The 26,287-nt window shown below is 38.8% G+C and overlaps 2 protein-coding genes across 4 annotated transcripts in view; one reads left to right on the top strand and one right to left on the bottom strand.

Annotated features, from left to right (window-relative positions):
• The window catches only part of KBTBD12 (kelch repeat and BTB domain containing 12), a 247,290-nt gene that overhangs the window by 8,548 nt on the left and 212,455 nt on the right, over nucleotides 1–26,287 (bottom strand). The window lies entirely within an intron of this gene.
• Nucleotides 9,719–13,806, top strand: LOC128666316 (posterior protein-like). Its single transcript, XM_053720832.1, has one exon. The coding sequence runs from the start codon at nucleotides 9,872–9,874 to the stop codon at nucleotides 11,633–11,635; it is 1,764 nt and encodes a 587-aa protein (XP_053576807.1). The 5' UTR covers nucleotides 9,719–9,871; the 3' UTR covers nucleotides 11,636–13,806.

The following is a 26,287-nucleotide window of genomic DNA, read 5'->3' as shown; positions in this document are numbered from 1 at the left end:
TTAAAGGCAGCAAAGGGTTAAGAGGTAATACACCAGCACGCCCTGACCAAAATAAACATTAACCCTAGGCCTCCCTGTGCTTCAGCCCTTAAAGGCAGCAAGGGGTTAAGAGTTATTAATACACCAGAACACCCTGACCAAAGAAACATTAACTCCAGACCTCCCTGTACTTCAGTCCTTTAAGGCAGTAAGGGGTTAATAGTTATTAATACACCAGATCGCCTGGACCAAAAAGATTATTAAACCCAGACCTCCCTGTGTTTCAGCCCTCTAAGGCAGCAAAGGGTTAATATTTATTAATACACCTGATCGCCCAGACATAAAGGAATATTAACCCCAGACCTCCCTGTGCTTCAGCCCTTAAAGGCAGCAAAGGGTTAAGAGGTAATACACCAGCACGCCCTGACCAAAAGAAACATTAACCCTAGGCCTCCCTGTGCTTCAGTCCTCTAAGACAGCAAGGGGTTAATAGTTATTAATACAAATGCCCAGACCAAAAAGATTATTAACCCCAGACCTCCCTGTGCTTCAGCCCTCTAAGGCAGCAAAGGGTTAATATTTATTAATACACCTGAACGCCCGGACATAAAGGAATATTAACCCCAGACCTCCCTGTGCTTCAGCCCTCTAAGACAGCAAGGGGTTAATAGTTATTAATACAAATGCCCGGACCAAAAGGAACATTAGCCCAAGACCTCCCTGTGCTTCAGTCCTCCAAAGCAGCAAGGGGTTAATATTTATTACTACACCAGCACGCCCTGACAAAAAGGAACATTAACCCTAGACCTTCCTGTGCTTCAGCCCTCTAAGGCAGCAAGGGGTTAATATTTATTACTACACCAGCACGCCCTGACAAAAAGGAACATTAACCCTAGACCTTCCTGTGCTTCAGCCCTCTAAGGCAGCAAGGGGTTAATATTTATTACTACACCAGCACGCCCTGACCAAAAGGAATATTAACCCCAGACCTCCCTGTGTTTCAGTCCTCTAAGGCAGCAAGGGGTTAATATTTATTACTACACCAGCACGCCCTGACCAAAAGGAATATTAACCCCTAGAGAGACCAGAAAGCAAATTCAGTAACAGTTTCTTTACTGCGGATTGTCTGATCTGGCTTCATACTATGCAGTGATTATGTAAAGTAGTGCACAGAGCCATTAGCATGAGAGCATGTCATTCACTTCGTTACTGACCGTGGCTGGCACATGACTTGGCTCAGTGTGACTGTCACATACCAGAGCTTTCATTAACCTCACTTTCTGTTAATGATTTCATTGTTACTTTACACAGAAAGTGATAGATGATAATCAGGCAGTTGTTCGATTCATCGTCTCAGAGTCTGAAAGTGAGTTACCACTGCTGCTGATTTCTCATCTGGGGTTGCCGGTGTTCTGTCGGATTTTGCTCCTTTATCAAATTTTGCTACCTCAATGTGCGCATGCGCACAAAAACGTAATCACACTCCACATATATTTCAAAAGAATCTGTGGAATGCGATTATGTAATTAAAAGCATGTGCACATCATTTGGTAGCAAATTTCAACGGACTGCCTGATTATCCTATCCTTTATTGTCAAGTAGCGTCCACGGACATGTGGGCATGCGCATTTAAAAGAAACAAATTTTGACGATCTTATACAATCACACAACGTTCTTACTAACGTACGTCATAATCACCATACGGCCATGCATGTCCTTGATCACACACACACACACACATATATATATATATATAATTATTCAACAGGATGTTTTGCATTTTTTAAACTTACCAAAGATGTACACATGCTTTTAATTACGTAATAGCATTCCACACATTCTTTTGAAACATGTGGATTGCGATTACATAATTGTGCGCAAAGTAATCACAGAGGTAAAGTATATTAATATAACAGTGTTGGTTATGCAAAATTTTGGAATGGGTAATAAAGGGATTATCTATCTTTTTAAACAATACAAATTCTGGAGTAGACTGTCCCTTTAATGTTTATTTTTGACTGTACTGTCCCTTTAAATAGCCCCAATATACTATTAGCACCAAGTTCACTCCATTACAGCACAAGACTACTCATACATACAAGAACTATTGTATCAAAAATACATTAAAATAAAGTTACACTCAAATATATATCTTATAATGGGCTTTACCCGGGTAATGCTAGGAAAACAAACCAGCAGTAAATTAAACATTTTTATTTTGGATTACACTTATATGTTGTACAATGTTTTTATATTTCATATATGGATTTTTCATAAGTTTTGTACCATGTTTTGTTACAACAACAGGAAATTAACCTTTTAGTGCCGTTATGGCGCTGTTAAGATGGAATACAAAGTCATAGCCGTTTGGCTGTCCTGAAGCCAATGGTGCTTAGGGATGTGATCGCGGTCTGGAGGGCAAGTCGTGGGGGGTGGGACCCATGGTTAGGTTCCCAGAGGCGGTTGCAGTGCCCGAGGCTCTGATTAGAACAGAACTCTCTGGAGCGTATCTGCCCCCGGCTGTTAATGCATGATCTTATCCGATTGGTTGTGCCTCCAATGACCTCACGGAGACATGGACCAATCCGATCATGCATTAACGGCCGAGGGCAGATACGCTCCAGAGAGTTCTGTTCTAATCAGAGCCTCGAGGGCCGCAACCGCCTCTGGAAACCTAACCATGGGTCACCCCCCCCCCCCCCCGACGTGCTTTTAAAGTTTCTCGGACAGAATGCGTGTGCAACAGACAGTCTGGTCTGTCCAAGAACATGATAACACACAAATGTTTAATTTCCTGTTGTAAAAAAAAACATGGTAGAAAACATATGAAAAATCCATATGAGCCTTCTTCAGGACGAAGTTAATCTTAGTCGGCGACGTAGCCGTACTCCCAAACTAGAAAAAGTGCACAAGATCAGCCACCTGGGTGCAAGTAAGCAAGTAATAATTCCAGAACAAAAGTGCACTCTCAGGATTTTCCAAAAAGTCAGCTTTATTGGATGACGTTTCAGGGATATGATATCACTCTCATCAGATCAAAAATTGATCTGATGAAAGGGATATCCCTGAAACGTCATCCAATAAAGCTGACTTTTTTCTGGAAAATCCTGAGTGCACTTTTGTTCTGGAATTATATATATGTATATATTTATACCTTTATATAATTATATATATATATATATACACACACATATATATATATATATATATATATATATATATATATATGTGTGTGTATATATATATATATATATATATATATATATATGTATAAATATATATTTTACAAAACAAATAATCAGATTTTTATATAGAAATATATATTTAAAACAAAAAATAACATTTTCTTCTATGTGAAGAACATTGGAATGTGAAATATTCATAACAACCTTTTGCTTTATCACAGTTGATCTGACGCAGTGTCAGGTTATTGCACAAGAATTTAATGCAGTTTCGATATCCAAAGTCCTGAAGGTAGTGTGCATCGGGTTGCGAAAACTTTTTACTTTCAACTTGTAATTTGCACTCTAACCCGCCCACATTAAAACTTTACTTCCAGCGGTGTTAACGCGCAAGCATAAAAAATTAGCGCCACTTGTATTCTGCCCCACTGCAGCTAAGCATTCTGGGTAGTGGCATGCAAGTGAACCTGCAATACACAACAGATGTGGCCGGTGATAAACTGGTATAAAATATTAGGTGTCTGTGAGCTGTGGGTTTTGCTCCTGGTTTGTGTGCGGATTTAGCTCTTTAGATTTAAGTAGATGTTCTGAAGAGTGTGGCGAGTAGCTGTGGTTACATGTCAGCTACCATTTTGTTATCTGCTTTACCAGCCCTCCTGCTGCCTCAGTGCGAGACTGCGTTATACGCATTTCTGTACAGCGAGGGGGGGGGGGGGTGTCCCCTGGGAAGTAGGTGAGAGGTCAGCAGACATGATGGAATAAACAACACCTTCCTGTTACCCACAGCTTCTCATTAATCAGAGTGCTAAATAACGTCTGGGATTAACACTGCAGCCTGAGCAGGACAATTATTAGCCACAAGAATTCAGTATTTAGAAACATAAAAGCAAACAACAGATAATACCAGGACTGGTTATCTTGTCTGAAATAAATGCTTTATTAATCACCATATCTCAGGCATTTATGCATATTTACTTGTGACTAGAACTCTGATGTGTCTGGAAGGCTGTTTTTTTGTATCTTTTTTACTAAGACTTGTACGATACATTCATATTTTTAAAAAATATAATTAAGAATTTACTAGCTATTTATAATGTTTTGGTAGGTTCCTGTTTTTAATTTAATGTACCACAAATTGTTATTATAGTAGACTAGAGTATTAGACAGTGCCTAGATAGATATACACACACACACAGACAGAAAATAGACAGACAGATAAATAGATAGACAAACAGAGAGATAGACAAACAGACAGAGAGATGGAAAGATAGACAGACAACAGACAGAGAGATAGACAGCCAGCCAGAGATAGATAGATGAACCACAGATATATAGAGGCCTAATTATCATAGTGCGAGTGGACATGATCCGATATTGCGGATCATGTCCGCTGCACATCGATAAATGCAGACAGCATACACTCTCAGCATTTACCATTGAATCAGCAGTTCTTGAGAACTGCTGGTGTAATGCCGCCCCCTGCAGATTTGCGGCCAATCGTCCGCTAGCAGGGGGTGTCAATCAACCCTATCGTATTCGATCATACAAGGCTTGATAAATCGGCCCCAATTTTAAATGTTTTGTGCAACTTTTTTGTTTGGGAAAACCGTTAACCACAGCTCTGAGATTGCGGTAAGGATTGAAGCTCCACTTGTACTATCAGTGCAATGAAAATGACTTGCGAAAACACAATTATGCTAGCGCAAAACCATTTGCGCCTCACTATCTAGCCCTTTATTAAATATAAATATTGCATGAATATGATTTTTCATCTACTTGACTGCAAAGGGCTCCAATGCCTACATATATATATATGTATACATATGTTTATATGTGTATATATCTGTAAATACATATATAGATAAATAAATACACACACATATATATATATATATAATATTCAGATATAGCACAAACTCTCACCTAGATTACGAGTTTTACGTTAGAGGCTTTTGCGGTGCTAACGAGCAGTTTTCCCTCACCGTTCACTTACCTACAGCGCTGGTATTACGGGTTTTTACAAACCTGTCGTTAAAGACAAGAAGTGAGCGTTGAGCAAAATTTTGCTCATTACCGCACTCCAATACCAGCGCTGCTTAAGTCAGCGGAGAGCTGGTGTAACGTGCTCGTGCACAATTTCCCCATAGGAATCAACGGGGAGAGCCGGCTGAAAAAAAGTCTAATACCTGCCAAAAAACAGAGTAAAATTCCCTAACGCAGCCCCATTGATTCCTATGGGGAAATAAAATTTATGTTTACACCTAACACCCTAACATGAACCCCGAGTCTAAACACCCCTAATCTTACACTTATTAACCCCTAATCTGCCGCCACCGGCATCGCCGCCACCTGCATTATATTATTAACCCCTAATCTGCAGCTCCGGACACCGCCGCCACCTACATTATACTTATGAACCCCTAATCTGCTGCCCCCAACATCGCCGACACATATATTATATTTATTAACCCCCAATGTCGCTGCCAGCTACCTACACTTATTAACCCCTAATCTGCCGCCCCCAACGTCGCCGCCACTATATTAAAGTTATTAACCCCTAAACCTAAGTCTAACCCTAACACTAACACCCCCTAACTTAAATATAATTTAAATAAATCTAAATAAAATTGCTATCATTAACTAAATTATTCCTATTTAAAACTAAATACTTACCTGTAAAATAAACCCTAAGCTAGCTACAATATAACTAATAGTTACATTGTATCTAGCTTAGGGTTCATTTTTATTTTACAGGCAAGTTTGTATTTATTTTAACTAGGTAGAATAGTTACTAAATAGTTATTAACTATTTAATAACTACCTAGCTAAAATAAATACAAAAGTACCTGTAAAATAAAACCTTACCTAAGTTACAATTACACCTAACACTACACTATGATTAAATAAATTAACTAAATTAAATACAATTAAATAAATTACATTCAATTACCTAAATTAAATTAAATTAGCTAAAGTACAACCCCCCCCCCCCCACTAAATTACAGAAAATAATAAACAAATTACAGAAATTTAAACTAATTACACCTAATCTAATAGCCCTATTAAAATAAAACAAGCCCCCCAAAATAAAAAAAACCCTAGCCTAAACTAAACTACCAATAGCCCTTAAAAGGGCCTTTTGCGGGGCATTGCCCCAAAGTAATCAGCTATTTTACCTGTAAAAAAAAAATACAAACAACCCCCCCAACAGTAAAACCCACCACCCACACAACCAACCCCCCAAATAAAAACCTATCTAAAAAAATCTAAGCTCCCCATTGCCCTGAAAAGGGCATTTGGATGGGCATTGCCCTTAAAAAGGCAGTTAGCTCTTTTGCCGCCCAATGTCCCTAACCTAAAAATAAAACCACCCAATACACCCTTAAAAAAACACTAAAAAAAACACTAAAAAAACCACTAACCCCCTGAAGATCGACTTACCGGGAGACGTCTTGATCTAAGTCGGGCAAAGTGGTCCTCCAGAATGGCAGAAGTCTTCATCCAAGCCGGGCAGAAGTGGTCCTCCAGACGGGCAGAAGTCTTCATCCAGACGGCATCTTCTATCTTCATCCATCCAGAGCGGGTCCATCTTTAAGACATCCGACGCGGAGCATCCTCTTCATCCGACGACTAACACAGAATGAAGGTACCTTTAAGTGATGTCATCCAAGATGGCGTCCCTTAGATTCCAATTGGCTGATAGAATTCTATCAGCCAATCGGAATTAAAGTAGTACAGCCAATAGAATGCGAGCTCAATCCTATTGGCTGATTGGATCAGCCAATAGGATTGAACTTCAATCCTATTGGCTGATTGCATCAGCCAATAGGATTTTTTCTACCTTAATTCCGATTGGCTGATAGAATTCTATCAGCCAATCGGAATCTAAGGGACGCCATCTTGGATGACGTCACTTAAAGGTACCTTCATTTCTGTGTTAGTAGTCAGATGAAGAGGATGCTCCACGTCGGATGTCTTGAAGATGGACCAGCTCCGCGCCGGATGGATGAAGATAGAAGATGCCGTCTGGAGGACCACTTCTGCCAGGCTTGGATGAAGACTTCTGCCCGTCTGGAGGACCACTTCGCCCGGCTTGGATGAAGACGTCTCCCAGTAAGTTGATCTTCAGGGGGTTAGTGTTAGGTTTTTCTAAGGGTGTATTGGGTGGGTTTTATTTTTAGGTTAGGGACTTTGGGCGGCAAAAGAGCTAACTGCCCTTTTAAGGGCAATGCCCATCCAAATGCCCTTTTCAGGGCAAAGGGGAGTACAGCCAATAGAATGCGAGCTCAATCCTATTGGCTGATTGGATCAGCCAATAGGATTGAACTTCAATCCTATTGGCTGATTGCATCAGCCAATAGGATTTTTTCTACCTTAATTCCGATTGGCTGATAGAATTCTATCAGCCAATCGGAATCTAAGGGACGCCATCTTGGATGACGTCACTTAAAGGTACCTTCATTTCTGTGTTAGTAGTCAGATGAAGAGGATGCTCCACGTCGGATGTCTTGAAGATGGACCAGCTCCGCGCCGGAGGTTTTTCTAAGGGTGTATTGGGTGGGTTTTATTTTTAGGTTAGGGACTTTGGGCGGCAAAAGAGCTAACTGCCCTTTTAAGGGCAATGCCCATCCAAATGCCCTTTTCAGGGCAAAGGGGAGCTTAGGTTTTTTTAGATAGGTTTTTATTTGGGGGGTTGGTTGTGTGGGTGGTGGGTTTTACTGTTGGGGGGGTTGTTTGTTTGATTTTTTACAGGTAAAAGAGCTGATTACTTTGGGACAATGCCCCGCAAAAGGCCCTTTTAAGGGCTATTGATAGTTTAGTTTAGGCTAGGTTTTTTTTTTATTTGGGGGGGGCTTTTTTATTTTAATAGGGCTATTAGATTAGGTGTAATTAGTTTACATTTCTGTAATTTGTTTATTATTTTCTGTAATTTAGTGGGGGGGTTTTGTACTTTAATTTAATTTAGGTAATTGTATGTAATTTATTTAATTGTATTTAATTTAGTTAATTTATTTAATTATAGTGTAGTGTTAGGTGTAATTGTAACTTAGGTTAGGTTTTATTTTACAGGTACTTTTGTATTTATTTTAGTTAGGTAGTTATTAAATAGTTAATAACTATTTAGTAACTATTCTACCTAGTTAAAATAAATACAAACTTGCCTGTAAAATAAAAATAAACCCTAAGCTAGATACAATGTAACTATTAGTTATATTGTAGCTAGCTTAGGGTTTATTTTACAGGTAAGTATTTAGTTTTAAATAGGAATAATTTAGTTAATGATAGGAATTTTTAGTTAGATTTATTTTAATTATATTTAAGTTAGGGGTTGTTAGGGTTAGACAGATTTAGGGGTAAATAACTTTAATATAGTGGCGGCGACGTTAGGGGAGGCAGATTAGGGGTTAATAAATGTAGTGTTGTATTTTATGAACACACCTAACTTTAATATCAGACTGTTATTTCCATGGACATTATTGAATAATGAAATGCTAAGGGACATTTGTCTATACAAAGGGTTAAATGCACACTGACCTACAGTTCCAGTTCAGAGGTGACAAGACAAGTGGAAACCAGTTGGAGATCTGATGTAAACAATAGATCAGAAGGATACCACAGGATTCACTAAGACATTTTACAACCCTTACAAACATTTTAGCATTTCAGCACAGATGGTGTACAAGGCCCTGATTTTATCTCAGTTCCTATCACCAACAGCCTAAGGACGTCACATTCTACCCCCCTGATCTAATGATGTCATCTGGTCTCTGAAGAATTTATAGAGTGTGGGCTGGGCTGTGAGAAAGAATGAATGACTATATAAGTTAGTTGCCATTGTAGGCTAAGCAAGCTCTCTCTTCTCACTCACCTCTCTCCTTCCATCTCTCCCTCTCCCCTTTTCCAACTTCCCTTTCCTTCCCTTACATTAGTTAGCAACGTGTTTCTATGTAAATACTTATTTTCTGTCTAATAAAAGAAATAATTTCATCAAGCAGCGTCCTGATTTCCTAAGCTAAAAGTAATATTAGTGTGGAAATAGTAACTAAAAAGTTAGCAGATTCTACATTTGGCACCCCAGACGGGACGTGGATAAATCACTAATTCCACGTTGAACTACAGCTGAATTTGCTAAACTGAAGTACTGGAGCTGCAAGAACTCTTTGTGAATAGAGGCCAGACCGGACCTATCTGAGTGGGAAGTGTGCAGATCTACAAGACACTGTGTAGTGAGAAAGCTGCAAGTACCGTAAGTATATGTTTCTTTATGTTATGTTCCTGTATGCTACAGAAAAGTAAATGTATTAATTGTTTCTTGCTGAATTAAGTTTACTAAAATCTGAAAACAAGAGAGTAAACAGACATCTCTGAGGGTAAAGTGTAATAGGCATAGCCCAGTTTTACATGCAGCTCAAAAGGAGATCCCTCTAGGTCTAGATTTTAGGCTAATAATGCAAAAGGTTTGTTGATGTTAGATGTGTACTTGTGAGTGTGTACATAAGTACTGTGTATAGTGTGTTGTGTGATCAGTGTGTACATCTGTACTGTGTATAGTGTGTTGTGTGATCAGTGTGTACATCTGTACTGTGTATAGTGTGTTGTGTGATCATTGTGTACATCTGTACTGTGTATAGTGTGTTGTGTGATCATTGTGTACATCTGTACTGTGTATAGTGTGTTGTGTGAATCTGGTGTGTGTATTGTTAATAAGAATGGAACTGGTTGAGAAATACATTAAGAAATATGCCTCTGTCACATTTATTACATGTGCAGAAGATCCATTGACACGTCAGTTTTATAATGTAATTAAACAATGTGAAAAGCACAATAATGAACTAAGTAGAAAACTGTTTCAGAAAGACATAGAAAAAAGAGAGCTATGTAATTTACTGAGTATGTTTCTAAGAATAAAAGAGATTGCTGAACAGAAAGAGTTGGAATGGAAGGCAGAAAGAACTGATATCATAGAACAGCTGGATAAACTTGGTCAATCTATTATGGCTGTTGCTAGTCACTCTGAAAAGAGATGTGAGTGTGATACACTGAGTGAAGAGATAGACAAACTTACTAAACTGAATGCTGAGCTACAAGAGAGGCTTAATGAATGTGAAGTGAGGTGTGGCATGGGAGAACAATTAGTAACATGTATGGAACAAAAGGAAATGCAGAGAGAGAATGTTATTGCATCACTTAAGGCAGATTTATGGGAGTCTGAATCACAGCTTTTAAATAAGGAACAATGTATCTTGTCTCTTAAAGCACAGGGGATACAAGACAAATGCAACTGTTACAGGAGTAGTCTAGCACATGTGTGTCCTTTAGAAGTAGATGGTAATGAAAGTCAAACTATAGAACTAGATGGACAAACCCCTAACATTCCTGACAGTTCTTTGTTAACTTTAAACCAGGTCCCCTCTACTCTAACTCCTCAAAAAGAATGCAGACAAAGTAACCCTCAATTACAGACTAAAGTAAATAATCATAGTAACTCTGCCCCCCTTACAATACAAGACCGTAATAATTTGTGCCATATTTTAGGTCACTTTGATACCTCCACACCACCTGTAATCCTTTCTAATAAGTTAGAAGCTGTTATTACTCAGTATAATTTAGGCAACAGAGATGCCTGTGCTTTGCTTAGGGCCTGGTTGCCATCACAAGTAGCTGCACAGCTAAGGGCACCAGTAGGCACCTATAAAGGAGTGTCTCCTGATATTGATGCAAACTGGGGAAATTCAGGGGACAGATTAAAGGAATTACAGTATGTTATGTGTTGTCGTGATGCCAGAGGTACCAGTGCCATAGCAAATGCAAGTTTAAAGGAAGGAGATGACCCGATTTTGTTTTGCACCGAGTACCTTGCACTGTATAAGATAACTTATGACTGCCACAACATGTCCCCAGATGATGCAGATTTTCTGCATTCTATGGCAAATAAATGCACATTAATTGACAGTAGTGCAAGAATCACTCTTAGAAATGCCAGCTCCTATACAAACTTTGTTAATATACTTAAAGACTGGTTTAAAGACTCAACGCATAAGAATGCTACTCATAATAATATATCTATGCTAACTGAGAGTCAGGGAAAGCAGAGATTTTTGAGACGTTGTTTTAAATGTGGAAAGTTTGGGCACATCATGAGGGAATGTGTGACATCAATGAGAGATATCAGGAATAAAAATTACATTATGAGGCAGAACAAAATATCATATTTAAGTAAGGAAGGAAAATACAGTGCTATATTTGAAGGTGAAAAGGAACAGAATATATCTTCTTTAACAAAGAAAGAAATAATAGAAGAACCTACTAGGGAGGAAACTTGCAAAGAGCCCCCATCTAAAAAAGAAGGGACAAATGTTCCATTTCAGATGCCTTACATAAACTGGCCATTTTGGGCACTGTTTAATTATACACAATTGGCAATGCATCTATTGATATTGAATTTAGCTCAGCCTGTGTATATTGCCAATTAATTGCAGAAATCTGTCTCTATTCTCTACATTCTATTACCAGGTATTCCATGTATAGTGATGGTAGATTTTTACTATAGGCAAGTAGAGATTTATTTTGTTTCATTTATTTACTTTGTATTTATGTCTATATTAATGCTATGTTTCTTTTTTTAGGGCTATTACTTGAAGAGAAGTGAACTTTGTACAGTCTACTTCTAGAAATTAAGAATTTTGTAATTGTTTATTTTTATTCACAGGTTGTTGCTATCCATGAATAAAATGTTTATAGTATAAAGAAATGCATTTCCCCCTTTTTCTTAAAGACCACGTGGTACTTTATGATGAGCTCATCAGTTACATAAATGTAATATAGTCACAATGAATTGTTTGAAAACAATTGATCATAACCAGTTTATTTTAAAAGTCATGGTTTCAAGTACTGTTTTATATGTCTATGTTATTTTGTTTGTGTTATTAATGTCATGAACTAACAATTCTGATTACTTACAGAAGCAACCTATACCATCACCCAAAGAAGCACAAATCATTTACTGTAGAGAAGACTAGATATTTTAAATTGGATAATTTAATGCAAAATCCAAATTTAGTTATTTAAGAACGCTGTTATATTTAAAGAGAACAGCAACATGTTTTGTGTGGCGTACTGTTTTTATGTTGTGTTTGTTCTGTGTTGTCTCTGTTTTATATGTTTAAAATGAATTATTGTTATTTTTTGTAATATGGTTCCTTTTCTATCAAGGAACCAAACGGGGGATCCCTTCACTACCATTTTTGTATTTTTGAGGACATTTTTTATTTTTAAGGACATTTTTTATTCACTAACATTTTTGTATTTTTAGGCACATTTTTATTTTTTCTCTCTTTTTGTTTTTTTTTATCACAATAGGTAACATTTTTTTTAAATGCTTCCGTATTAGTTTTTTTTTATTTTTAAATCTGTTTTGCCACAATGGTTTTCAGTAATTTTTTTTTCATAAGCCAGTTATGTTTAAAGAGTATAACATTGTCTACTTATAGGTTTAAGTGCTGACCAGTAGATTATAAGACTGTGTGCATGCCTTGAAGCAGATAATGATACTATGATTTAATGTTAAAATGACATTAGTATACATGTTTTGCAAAGCTATAGGCTACGTTTTGTTTATGACCTCAGATAGCAAGTATTTTGTATTAATAAATTATAATCTGTCACATATGTATAACATTCAAATCTCACAATGTGCTAGAGAATAATTAGCAAAGTTCGAGCACTACTCCTAGTAGTAGTCATTAAGATTGTGTGTGATATGTAATAATTAATTTGTATCATATGTATAATTACTCTAAATATGCCGATGATTTGATATACATCTCAGATTATTGTTAATTCTAACCGGGAAAAATATATATTGTATTTGTAAAATTGATCTAATCATCATATTCATAATGTGATTGTTAGAATGTGCTACACATTGTAAGGGGATTGTATTTTAGTATTTATTTAGAGTATGGATGCGAATGAATGGTTTTATTTCAGGTTGCCCCACTCACAGAAGAAACTATAAAGTGAGCAGTACAACGTTATGATCATAAGTGATTTAATGATCAAAGAGGGGAATGTTGTATTTTATGAACACACCTAACTTTAATATCAGACTGTTATTTCCATGGACATTATTGAATAATGAAATGCTAAGGGACATTTGTCTATACAAAGGGTTAAATGCACACTGACCTACAGTTCCAGTTCAGAGGTGACAAGACAAGTGGAAACCAGTTGGAGATCTGATGTAAACAATAGATCAGAAGGATACCACAGGATTCACTAAGACATTTTACAACCCTTACAAACATTTTAGCATTTCAGCACAGATGGTGTACAAGGCCCTGATTTTATCTCAGTTCCTATCACCAACAGCATAAGGACGTCACATTCTACCCCCCTGATCTAATGATGTCATCTGGTCTCTGAAGAATTTATAGAGTGTGGGCTGGGCTGTGAGAAAGAATGAATGACTATATAAGTTAGTTGCCATTGTAGGCTAAGCAAGCTCTCTCTTCTCACTCACCTCTCTCCTTCCATCTCTCCCTCTCCCCTTTTCCAACTTCCCTTTCCTTCCCTTACATTAGTTAGCAACATGTTTCTATGTAAATACTTATTTTCTGTCTAATAAAAGAAATAATTTCATCAAGCAGCGTCCTGATTTCCTAAGCTAAAGGTAATATTAGTGTGGAAATAGTAACTAAAAAGTTAGCAGATTCTACATGTAGGTAGGTGGTGGCGATGTTAGGGATGGCAGATTAGGGGTTAATAATATTTAACTAGTGTTTGCGAGGCGGGAGTGTGGCGGTTTAGGGGTTAATATATTTATTATAGTGGCGGCGATGTCCAGTTCGGCAGATTAGGGGTTAAAATTTTTCTTTTAGTGTTTGCGATGTGGTAGGGCCTCGGTTTAGGGGTTAATAGGTAGTTTATGGGTGTTAGTGTAATTTTTAGCACTTTAGTTAAGAGTTTTATGCTATGGCGTTGTAGTGTAAAACTCTTAACTACTGACTTTAAAATGCGGTACCAGTCTTGAAAGGAGAGGGTCTACCGCTCACTTTTTGGCACACTCGTAATACCGGCGCTATGCAAGTCCCATTGAAAAAAAGAGGATATGCAATTTACGTAAGTGGATTTGCTGTATTTCCAAGTCTGGCCAAAAAAGTGAGCGGTACACCTGTACCTGCAAGACTTGTAATACCAGCGGGCGTTAAAAAGCAGCGTTAGGACCAGCTAACGCTGCTTTTTAAGCCTAAACGCAAAACTCGTAATCTAGCCGTCTGTATGCACATATGCAGACTGGAGTAGCCTCCACTCTTGTATTCCCTTAAGGTGGTTTAGCACTGATTCAACTTGGCTACTAATGCAAAGAATGATTTGCTTATCATGATTGTTGATGCAAAACTGATCAGCCACCTTTTAAAATGATGTGACATCATAGAAGCTTAGGGAGGGAGGGAAAAGTAAACAAAAGCTCACATAAATTGCCTTAAAATATTAACCCCAAACCACCCTTGTAGAAAGTCAAACAAGCACATTTTTTATATGTATTTTACAATAAAAAGCTGTAAAATAAATAATTTATATTGCAATAATGTTTCATTTTCATTAAGGAAACATTTTGGGCTATATTACAAGTGGAGCACAAAATATCGCTTTAGCTTTAAATGGGGGTTGCTTTTTTAATAACACAGTCACTTTAACCCCTTATAACTGCTTTGTGCAGTTTTTTTTTAATAAAAATAAAGATGATCATATATTTTTTTTTATTTCTACAGTACTGTCCTCTTTATTGTGGGGGCAATCGCGGGCCATTTTTTTCATTAAAGGGACATAATACCCATATGCTAAATCACTTGAAACTGATGCAGTATAACTGTAAAAAGCTGACAGGAAAATATCACCTGAACATCTCTATGTAAAAAAGGAAGATATTTTACCTCACAATTTCCTCAGTTCAGCAGAGTAAGTTCTGTGCAAAAAGTTACACTCAGCTGCTGCCCAGCTGAAGGTAAAAAAAAAAAAAAAATGAAAACATGAACAGCAGCCAATCAGCATCAACAGTGCTGAGGTCATGAACTATTTTACTGTGATCTCATGAGATTTCACTTAACTCTCATGAGATTTCATAGCAAACTTCCTTAAACTAAATAGGCAAATAAGATGAGTGTGCACGAAGCTCACTCCCTTAGCTGTCCCGGGACAGACATACTGATTTGCTGCTTAGAAGTCCTTTACAATGGGATGTGGCTACTGAGGAATTTTTGAGGTAAAATATCTTTCTTTTTTACATAGAGATGTTCAGGTGATATTTTCTAGTCAGCTTTATACAGCTTTGCTGCATCACTTTCAAGTGTTTCAACATTTGGGTATCATGGCCCTTTAACTAGTTAACTGCGCTTAGTGCAAGGTGAAACCGCAAGCTCTCAGGAGCATTAACCAGCCACTTGTAATTGCTGGTTATTTAACGTGCACCCGTAAATTTGCCCCTTTATGGGCGCACGTTGAAATAGCGCTCCACTCCTAATCTAGACCTAAATGTTTTAAATGCATTTACTTTTGTCATTTTGTTAGAAGAATGGGCATTCGGTTGGAGGCTCAGGACACACCGCTTAAAAAAACCTCTTGAATGTTGCTGATGTTACAGATATTTCCTTTGCAGCGGCCAGAAAAGGACAGAGATAAGTAAAGTCCTGCACATTTCAGCCAATGGGGCCGATTTATCAAGCCCTGTATTAAGCCTAATGTATCTGTTGGCTCGCCAGAAACATGAGTTAAGAAGCAGTGGTCTTAAGACCGCTGCTCCTTAACTGGTCCGCCACCTCTGGGGTGGCGGACAGAAATCAGCCTGATCGGGTTGAATGACACCCCCTGCTAGCGGCCGATTGGCCGAGAATCTGCAGGGGCGGCATAGCACAAGCATTTTACAAGGAATGCTTGTGCATTGATAAATGCTGACAGCGTATGCTGTCGGCATTTATCGATTTGCAGCGGACATGATCCGCTACAGTGGATCATATCCGCTTGCACTTTGATAATTCGGCCCCTACGACTGTACAGCCAGGGTAAAATAAATAATAAAATTGCATTGCAGACTTCTTTTGGTACTAATATTTTTCTCCTGTTAAGTGTAGTCAGTCCACGGGTCATCCATTACTTATGGGATTATATCTCCTCCCTAACAGGAAGTGCAAAAGGATCACCCAAGCAGAGCTGCTATATAGCTCCTCCCCTCTACGTCATACCCAGTCATTCTCTTGCACCTAACTAATAGATAGGACGTGTGAGAGGACTGTGGTTATTAAAATTAGTTTTTATATCTTCAATCAAAAGTTTGTTATTTTAAACAGCACCGGAGTGTGTTGTTTTTTCTCAGGCAGCATTAGAAGAAGAATCTACCTGAGTTTGTGTATGATCTTAGCGGTCGTAACTAAGATCCATTTGCTGTTCTCGGCCATTCTGAGGAGTGAGGTAACTTCAGAACAGGGGACAGCGGGCAGGGTTCACCTGCAAGGAGGTATGTTGCAGTATATTATTTTCTAAGGAATGGAATTGACTGAGAAAATACTGCTAATACCGTTATAATGTAAGTGCAGCCTTAAATGCAGTAGTAGCGACTGGTATCAGGCTGATATGTATGTATATTTAAACTGAGGTATTTCTGGGGAATGGAATTTCACTAAGAAAATACTGTATACATTTAATTTGTATTGAGCCCCACTGCAGTGAAAGCGACTAGCAGCAGGCTTATTAATATCATTTCATAATTTTATTTTAAAACGTTTACTGGCATGTTAATCATTTTTCTCTGAGGTACTTGGTGATAAAACTTTTTTGGGCATTACTTTTCCACATGGCTGTCGTTTATTATGAATAAATTCAGTTTACTAAGCTTCCCCACTGTTGTAATATGAGTGGGAGGGGCCTATTTTGGCGCTTTATTGCGCAGTAAAAATTCTGTCACAGTCTTCCTATTTCTTCCTCCATGATCCAGGACGTCTCTACAGAGCCCAGGGGTCTCCAAAACTAGTTTTGAGGGAGGGAGGTAATCACTCACAGCAGACCTGTGAGACTGTGCTTTTGACTGTGATAAAACGTTTATATTAATCTGTTATCCGTTTTTTGGGTACTAAGGGGTTAATCATCCATTTGCTGGTGGGTGCAATCCTTTGCTAACTTAATGCATTTACTGTGAAAATTTGGTTGCTATAACTAATTTGGTTCATTGTTATTTCAACTGTGACAGTTTCTTTGTGCTTCTTAAAGGCACAGTAACGTTTTTTTTTTATATTGCTTGTAAATTTATTTGAAAAGTATTTTCCAAGCTTGCTAGTTTCATTGCTAGTTTGTTTAAACATGTCTGACATAGAGGAATCTCTTTGTGCAATATGTTTAAAGGCCAATGTGGAGCCCAATAGAAATTTGTGTACTAATTGCATTGATGCTACTTTAAATAAAAGCCAATCTGTACATGTAAAGAAAATTTCACCAGACAACGAGGGGGAAGTTATGCCGACTAACTCCCCTCACGTGTCAGTACCTTCGCCTCCCGCTCAGGAGGTGCGTGATATTGTGGCGCCAAGTACATCAGGGCGGCCCATACAAATCACTTTGCAAGACATGGCTAATGTTATGACTGAAGTATTATCTAAATTGCCAGAATTTAGGGGTAAACGTGACCACTCTGGGGTGAGAACAGAGTGCGCTGATAATAATAGAGCCATGTCTGATACTGCGTCACAATTTGCAGAACATGAGGACGGAGAGCTTCATTCTGTGGGTGACGGATCTGATCCAAGTAAACTGGAATCAGACATTTCAAATTTTAAATTCAAGCTTGAGAACCTCTGTGTATTGCTAGGGGAGGTATTAGCGGCTCTGAATGATTGTAACACGGTTGCAATTCCAGAGAAAATATGTAGGCTGGATAAATATTTTGCGGTACCGACGTGTACTGAGGTTTTTTCTATACCTAAAAGGCTTACAGAAATTGTTAACAAGGAGTGGGATAGACCCGGTGTGCCTTTTTCTCCCCCTCCTATATTTAGAAAAATGTTTCCAATAGACACCACCACACGGGACTTATGGCAGACGGTCCCTAAGGTGGAGGGAGCAGTTTCTACTTTGGCTAAGCGCACCACTATCCCGGTGGAGGATAGCTGTGCTTTTTCAGATCCAATGGATAAAAAGTTAGAGGGTTACCTTAAGAAAATGTTTGTTCAACAAGGTTTTATATTACAACCCCTTGCATGCATTGCGCCTGTCACGGCTGCGGCGGCATTTTGGTTTGAGTCTCTGGAAGAGACCATTAGCTCAGCTACATTGGATGAGATTACAGTCCTTAAGCTAGCTAATTCATTTATTTCCGATGCCGTAGTACACTTAACTAAACTTACGGCTAAGAATGCTGGATTCGCCATTCAAGTTCCAGACGTTCAGGCTTTTTGTCAGGCTTTGGCCAGGATTAAGCCTGTGTTTAAAACTGTTGCTCCGCCATGGAGCTTAAACTTAGTTCTTAACGTTTTACAGGGTGTTCCGTTTGAACCCCTTCATTCCATTGATATCAAGCTGTTATCTTGGAAAGTTCTGTTCTTAATGGCTATTTCCTCGGCTCGAAGAGTCTCTGAGTTATCGGCTTTACATTGTGATTCTCCTTATCTGATTTTTCATTCAGACAAGGTAGTTTTGCGTACTAAACCTGGGTTCTTACCTAAGGTAGTCACTAACAGAAATATCAATCAAGAGATTGTTGTTCCTTCACTGTGCCCTAACCCTTCCTCAAAAAAGGAACGACTTCTGCACAATTTGGACGTCGTCTGTGCCCTGAAATTTTATTTGCAGGCAACTAAAGATTTTCGACAAACTTCTTCCCTGTTTGTCGTTTATTCTGGACAAAGGAGAGGTCAAAAGGCTTCGGCTACCTCTCTCTCCTTCTGGCTTCGTAGCATAATACGTTTAGCCTATGAGACTGCTGGACAGCAGCCTCCTGAAAGAATTACAGCTCATTCTACCAGAGCTGTGGCTTCCACTTGGGCCTTTAAAAATGAGGCCTCTGTTGAACAGATTTGCAAGGCTGCAACTTGGTCTTCACTTCACACCTTTTCAAAATTTTACAAATTTGACACTTTTGCTTCTTCGGAGGCTATTTTTGGGAGAAAGGTTCTTCAGGCAGTGGTTCCTTCCGTGTAAAGGTCCTGCCTGTCCCTCCCGTCATCCGTGTACTTTTAGCTTTGGTATTGGTATCCCATAAGTAATGGATGACCCGTGGACTGACTACACTTAACAGGAGAAAACATAATTTATGCTTACCTGATAAATTCCTTTCTCCTGTAGTGTAGTCAGTCCACGGCCCGCCCTGTTTTACGGCAGGTCTATATTTTAAATTAAACTCCAGTCACCACTGCACCCTATAGTTTCTCCTTTCTCGTTTGGTTTCGGTCGAATGACTGGGTATGACGTAGAGGGGAGGAGCTATATAGCAGCTCTGCTTGGGTGATCCTCTTGCACTTCCTGTTAGGGAGGAGATATAATCCCATAAGTAATGGATGACCCGTGGACTGACTACACTACAGGAGAAAGGAATTTATCAGGTAAGCATAAATTATGTTATTTTTACCTTATTAGTCAGATTAAATGTAATCAAGCTCCCGCTATAGAAGGAGCTTTTTTTACGAGTATCCTCTGTGCTTTAATTTGTGGGTATGCTACGCACTATTAAACCTCTTCATGTTTGGGAATTAGTCGTTATTAAGCAATCCCCCCACTTAGCATTATTTATTGCAATAATCTAACCGCTTACTCAGCATAATTGTGGAGACTCTCTCTATAAAACACCCTGTGTTCAAGCCATTTTTAATCTGCGTGTGTGTGCGCCTTTGCATCGGTTGACTGTTTTTTTATGCTCCTTACAAATTCTAATAAAGTTATTTGATATGCATGTGTGGTATGCTTCCACCTTTATATTTCTTGGCAAAATTTTTTTTTTTAAATATTTTTATTGAGGTCAAAAAAGAAATACAGATAACATTAGTTGCAGACAGTAATTCAAACATTTGCGTCATATCCGAGCTAAGATGCGTATAAAACAATATACCTCGTTTTCCCCCCTTCTTTTTCAATATATTAGGCCATTTTTGGACCTATGAAACAATATGAGTCCAAGTCCAAGTGGTTATAATTGAACATAAATCACCCGGCATTTGAGAGTACCTGTCTTTGGTATAGGTTGTCTTCAGGAGGTGGCTGTGGTTATCATGGTCAGGGAGTGGAGCCTCCAGCTGGTATTATTTCTGGCCCTTGGCTTTAGCTTCCTGGGGGTACCCCCAAAACCCCTGTGGGTCACAATCGGCAAGGAGTGCTGTCCAAGGTGATCCCTATTATTGCTGAGCCTTTCTTCTTGGAGACTATGGTTCCAATTTGCATGTTGTTTAGTGTCTCTGAATTCACTGTGTCATCTTGGGTGAGGAGATACCAATGGCTTCTACATAGTCTTCCCGCTGCTGATTTTCCTCTAGGAGAGTTAGTTCCAGGGTTCCTTCTATAGCTGTTGCAGAATCTTGGGGCACATTTTCAATGAGGACGCAAAGTGTTTTGAATCTTTGCCAGTGCTCATTATTAAAGATGTCCTGAGAGCTGATGTCCTCTGTGGCGGCCCTTTTGGTCATAGCACGCAGTGGATTTTCGGCGCCTGATTGCCGTAGGTAGCTATGAATTGTCCTTTTCCTCTTTTATCTTTTAATGGTAGGAGTGTTAATGAGCGAATTCGGGTATACACGCTAGCTTGCCCAGTTGTAGCAAATTACCTTAGTTATCCGAGGGGGTGGCTCTGCCTAGTATGTGCTGCCGCACTAGGCCTCCTTTATCTGATTTCCAGCCGCAGCTTCACAAATACAGCTTAGTGTAGATGATATGCGTTGCCCCACGTAACTGTGATAGTGCAGCATACAATAACGGTGAAATAGCTGTGTGGCTACTCTTTTAACCGGCAGATTAAACGAGATTCCACTGGAGCTTAAGAAAAAGCGTCCGTTCCCGATCGTAGTTCAGACACGCCCCCCTTCTTTGCTAATTTTTAACAAGAATAAGGCTCTTTCTCAGTTGTGCCACATTTGTTGCATTTTTGTAAAAATGGTTATATATCAGCCTGATACTCTTGTGTTCATCAGCTTGCTAATTAATGCGATGTGACACAGCTGTCTGAATAACATTTTTGGCACTCTATTTATCCCTCAACTCTTTTTTGGTATAAGATTACTAAACTGTCAGAACCTAACCATAATAACTTAATTACTTTATTCCAAAGTATTAGATTGTTTTACCTCTAGAACCTAAATTACAATTCAGGTGTGAAAAAAATATTGTGAGCCTCTTTCTTGTAAAACTGTAATTTCTCACTGTACAGAGTGGGATCCTGCAAAGCGGCTGATTAGTTTCAATGGTAAAAAAGGTGCGATTTTACAAAAGACGTTTCACAGTGCAGGAAATGCTCACAATTGTAAACAGGAAAAGCCACAACCATTTTTTTAATGCAATATATTAATATCCTGTAATCTTAGGGGACAATTTATCATATGTCAGGCGGACATGATTTGCTGTAGTGAATCATGTCCGCCCGACATCGCTAAATATTCTAGTGAAATGCTCGTGCTATGCTACCCCCTGCACATTTGCGGCCAATCGTCCGCTAGCAGGGGGTGTCAATCATTCTGATCGAACTTAAAAGGTGGCGAATACGTTAAGGAGCAGTGGTCTTTTGACCACTGTTTCTCAACTTATTATTCCAGCGAGCCAGAAACTACGGGGGTAGATAGCGGCATTCGCTGTTTATTTAATGTACCCCTTAATCTTGTTTATACACCAAAACCATTCAACCATACAATGAAAAATGTATGATAAACATTTTTACAGTATAAAGCATATAAATTACACATTATACACACAGGCACTGTATAGTACACACACAGGTACTGTATAGTATACACACAGGTACTGTATAGTATACACACAGGCACTGTATAGTATACACACAGGTACGGTATAGTATACACACAGGTACTGTATAGTATACACACAGGTACGGTATAGTATACACACAGGTACTGTATAGTATACACACAGGCACTGTATAGTATACACACAGGTACGGTATAGTATACACACAGGCACGGTATAGTATACACACAGGCACTGTATAGTATACACACAGGTACTGTATAGTATACACACAGGTACTGTATAGTATACACACAGGTACTGTATAGTATACACACAGGTACTGTATAGTATACACACAGGTACTGTATAGTATACACACACGTACTGTATAGTATACACACAGGTACTGTATAGTATACACACAGGTACTGTATAGTATACACACAGGTACTGTATAGTATACACACATATACTGTATAGTATACACACAGGCACGGTATAGTATACACACAGGTACTGTATAGTATACACACAGGCACTGTATAGTATACACACAGGTACTGTATAGTATACACACAGGTACTGTATAGTATATACACAGGTACTGTATAGTATACACACAGGTACTGTATAGTATACACACAGGTACTGTATAGTATACACACATATACTGTATAGTATACACACAGGCACTGTATAGTATACACACAGGTACTGTATAGTATACACACATATACTGTATAGTATACACACAGGCACGGTATAGTATACACATAGGTACTGTATAGTATACACACAGGCACTGTATAGTATACACACAGGTACTGTATAGTATACACACACGTACTGTATAGTATACACACACGTACTGTATAGTATACACACAGGTACTGTATAGTATACACACAGGCACGGTATAGTATACACACAGGCACTGTATAGTATACACACAGGTACTGTATAGTATACACACATATACTGTATAGTATACACACAGGCACGGTATAGTATACACACAGGTACTGTATAGTATACACACAGGCACTGTATAGTATACACACAGGTACTGTATAGTATACACACACGTACTGTATAGTATACACACACGTACTGTATAGTATACACACAGGCACTGTATAGTATACACACAGGTACTGTATAGTATACACACACGTACTGTATAATGCCCCAGCTAAAATGTATGATTTGTTTCAAGATTTGATGTTCTTTTAGAAGTGAAAAGGTTAATTCCTCACATGTAAATTGTAATGTCACATTGTACAACGGTATTGATAGAAATACTTATATTGTAAGTAATATTCCTGCTGAATAACCATTGTATTTGTGATTTGTATAACATGAAACTTGTAGGTTACTTGTAAGTTCACAATATGAATCATGGTTTACTTTCAACTCTGGTATTTTGCGCTCGGGCTTGTAATATGTGTGACGCTCACGGTATAGTCGTGGTATGAATTTCAGTCTAATGTAATTTATGATAGAAAATTCACGCTAAATACTGGTCAACAATAAAATAAATGTCTTTATACAGACTCCTACCTTATAAATAAAAAAATGAGCATATGGTTTTATTTATTATTTAGTACTTTGTTTCATTGATCTATTATAATTATACAGTTAAGAAGAAAAACATAATCAGAATTAAGTCTGTTTCATTGCTGTAATAAAAAAGGCACTAAACCGCTGCTTATACTTAATAGAATGCAATGCGATATGTATCTATTTAAATTGATTTCACCCTTTATTTATTTTTTACATTACATTTGTGCACTGTTTTTTACTTCCTGTCACAGCCCTACAAGGAGGAGGAGCCTTTGCAGGAAGTTTTATCTTAGCCTGATGACATAAAACCTCTAGTGAATAGACTAGATAACAGGGGGGCATATGTATCAATGTGCGAGCGGACATGATACGAAGCATACGCTGTCTGCATTTATCTTGTGAACTGCTGGTGCAATGCCGCCCCCTGCAGATTCGCGGCCAATCAGCTGCTAGCAGGGGGTGTCAATCAACCCGATTGTATTCGATTGGGTTGATTTCTGTCCTCCGCCTCAGAGCAGGCGGACAAGTTATAGCGCAGTTATGGAGCAAGCTCGCCGGAAACAAGGGGCCTCAAACTTCATATGGAGGTTGATAAATATGCCCCACGGAGTCAGATCTGCTCATGCCCAGAACTGACAGAATAAAACTTAGGTTTTTAAAATCCTCTACTCTTAAAACACTGGGGGCAGCGGCTACACTGAGAGTTTCTAAGCGCTAATTCTGCAAGAATACAAGTCAGTTCATTTTCTTTTTATATTTACTTTGATTTAACATATTTCTTTTTACCAAAGGAGCATTGTTTAATATCCCTTTAAACCCAAAAGAACCAACTTTAGTTAACCTATTCATAGAAAGCGTATGACTGCTAACAGTACATTACCTTCTTGTGAACTCCTGGTGAAATGCCGCCCCCTGCAGAATCGGCCGCTAGAAGGGGGTGTCAATCAACCCGATTGTATTTGATCAGGTTGATTTCTGTCCGCCTCCTCAGAGCAGGCGGACAGGTTAGGGAGCAGCGGTCTTTAGAAGGCTCGCCGGAAACACGGCCCTTCAAGCTCCATACGGAGCTTGATAAATATGTCCCATAGACTGCTAAATACACGTGCACGCTCCTGAGCTCCTATCAGTCAACCTAGAACCAGATTACAAGTGGAGTGCAATATTGCGCTTACACAAGCACGATATTTGTGCGCCACTCAGTAATACCATCGCACCTAAATGTGCACTGATATTACAAGTACAGCCGCAAGCCAAGCACTCACGAGAGCGCGCTTCCATAGGCTCCAATGGGAGCCTCATTTTTATGACGGCGGCCATGGCAAACAACCTAGTGCAGTGCAAGGGGCAATTTGTTAAGTGTTGGGCGGCAATAAATAAATATATATGAATATATACATATATTTATGTGTTTATATGTGTATATACACAGCTTGATGCCCCGTGTTTCTAAAGACCGCTGCTCCATAACCTGTCCGTCTGTTTTGAGGCGGCAGACAGAAATTGCAGAAAATCAACCCGATCCAATACGATCGGGTTGATTGACACCCCCAAATCTGCAGGATGCAGCGTTGCACCAGCAGTTCACAAGAACTGCTGGTGCAATGATAAATGATGACAGCGTATGCTGTGGGCATTTATCGATGTGCGGCGGACATGGTTCGTTATAGCGGATCATGTCCATCCGCACAATGATAAATGGACCCCTATATATGTATATGAGTAGATACATAAATATTTATAGAGAAAACACAGTCCCCCATTGACTTCCATGGAAAGGCACTTAAGGACCAGGTTTTTTCTAACACCCCACATCCCCTCACTTTAACCCCTTATAACATAATGATCATCTTTATTTTCTAGTTCCTTGTCTGCTAGTTGCGTTCTAAGTTTCTTAATTCTATCTGCTAGGGGCAAGGATGGGGAATTTTTATTCGCTAGTTCCGCGGACCTTAATTCAGAAACTAAAAGGCCTAGAGGAGCACAAGCCTGGTGTCTAAGCACGGCCTGCCTCCTGATACATATCCCTCTAACGTATGCTTTAAGCGCAGCCCACACTGTTTGGGATGACATACGAGGAGTTTTGTTTATTCGTAGGAATTCAACTATAGAGTTTTGGAGGGAGGCCCTAAAGTCTCTATCATGGAGCAATTGTCTCGGAAGTTTCCAGCTAGGTCTAGGAGTTTTAGTTAAGTCAGTGGAGAGAGTAAATGTGAGTATGTCATGATCAGATCATGGACAAATTTTAATATGTGAAGATATAACTTTATCCAGCGTCCAGGAATCGGTGAAAAAATGGTCCAGTCTCGAGTAGGAGTTATGCGGTTTGGAAAAATAAGTGTAGTCTCTCCAAATGTCATATAGATTGTATTGAATTATGTGCTGACGAAATTTGGTAGCAGTATGTATTGTATATGTGTCAATTATTTTCCCCTTTGGAACTTTTTTGTCAACCGATGGGTCCCACACCATATTACAGTCACCCCCTAGGACTATGGTTCCGACTTTGTGAAGCTCGATTTTATATAGCACTCCTTTCAAGAAGCTGCGCTGAGATTGGTTCGGGACATATATATTGACCAGGGTAAATAGGAGGCCATTTAATTTGCAGAGAAGCAACAAAAACCTCCCTTGAT

This window comes from Bombina bombina, chromosome 7 (assembly GCF_027579735.1).
Source record: "Bombina bombina isolate aBomBom1 chromosome 7, aBomBom1.pri, whole genome shotgun sequence".
NCBI classification, from domain to species: Eukaryota; Metazoa; Chordata; class Amphibia; order Anura; family Bombinatoridae; genus Bombina; species Bombina bombina.
The sequence above is the reverse complement of the archived record's forward strand: the minus strand, read 5'-3'. Positions and strand labels throughout refer to the sequence as shown.

Coding starts and splice junctions, on each gene's coding strand:
- LOC128666316 (XM_053720832.1), top strand. CDS start 9,872: ATGGAACTGGTTGAGAAATACATTAAGAAATATGCCTCTGTCACATTT.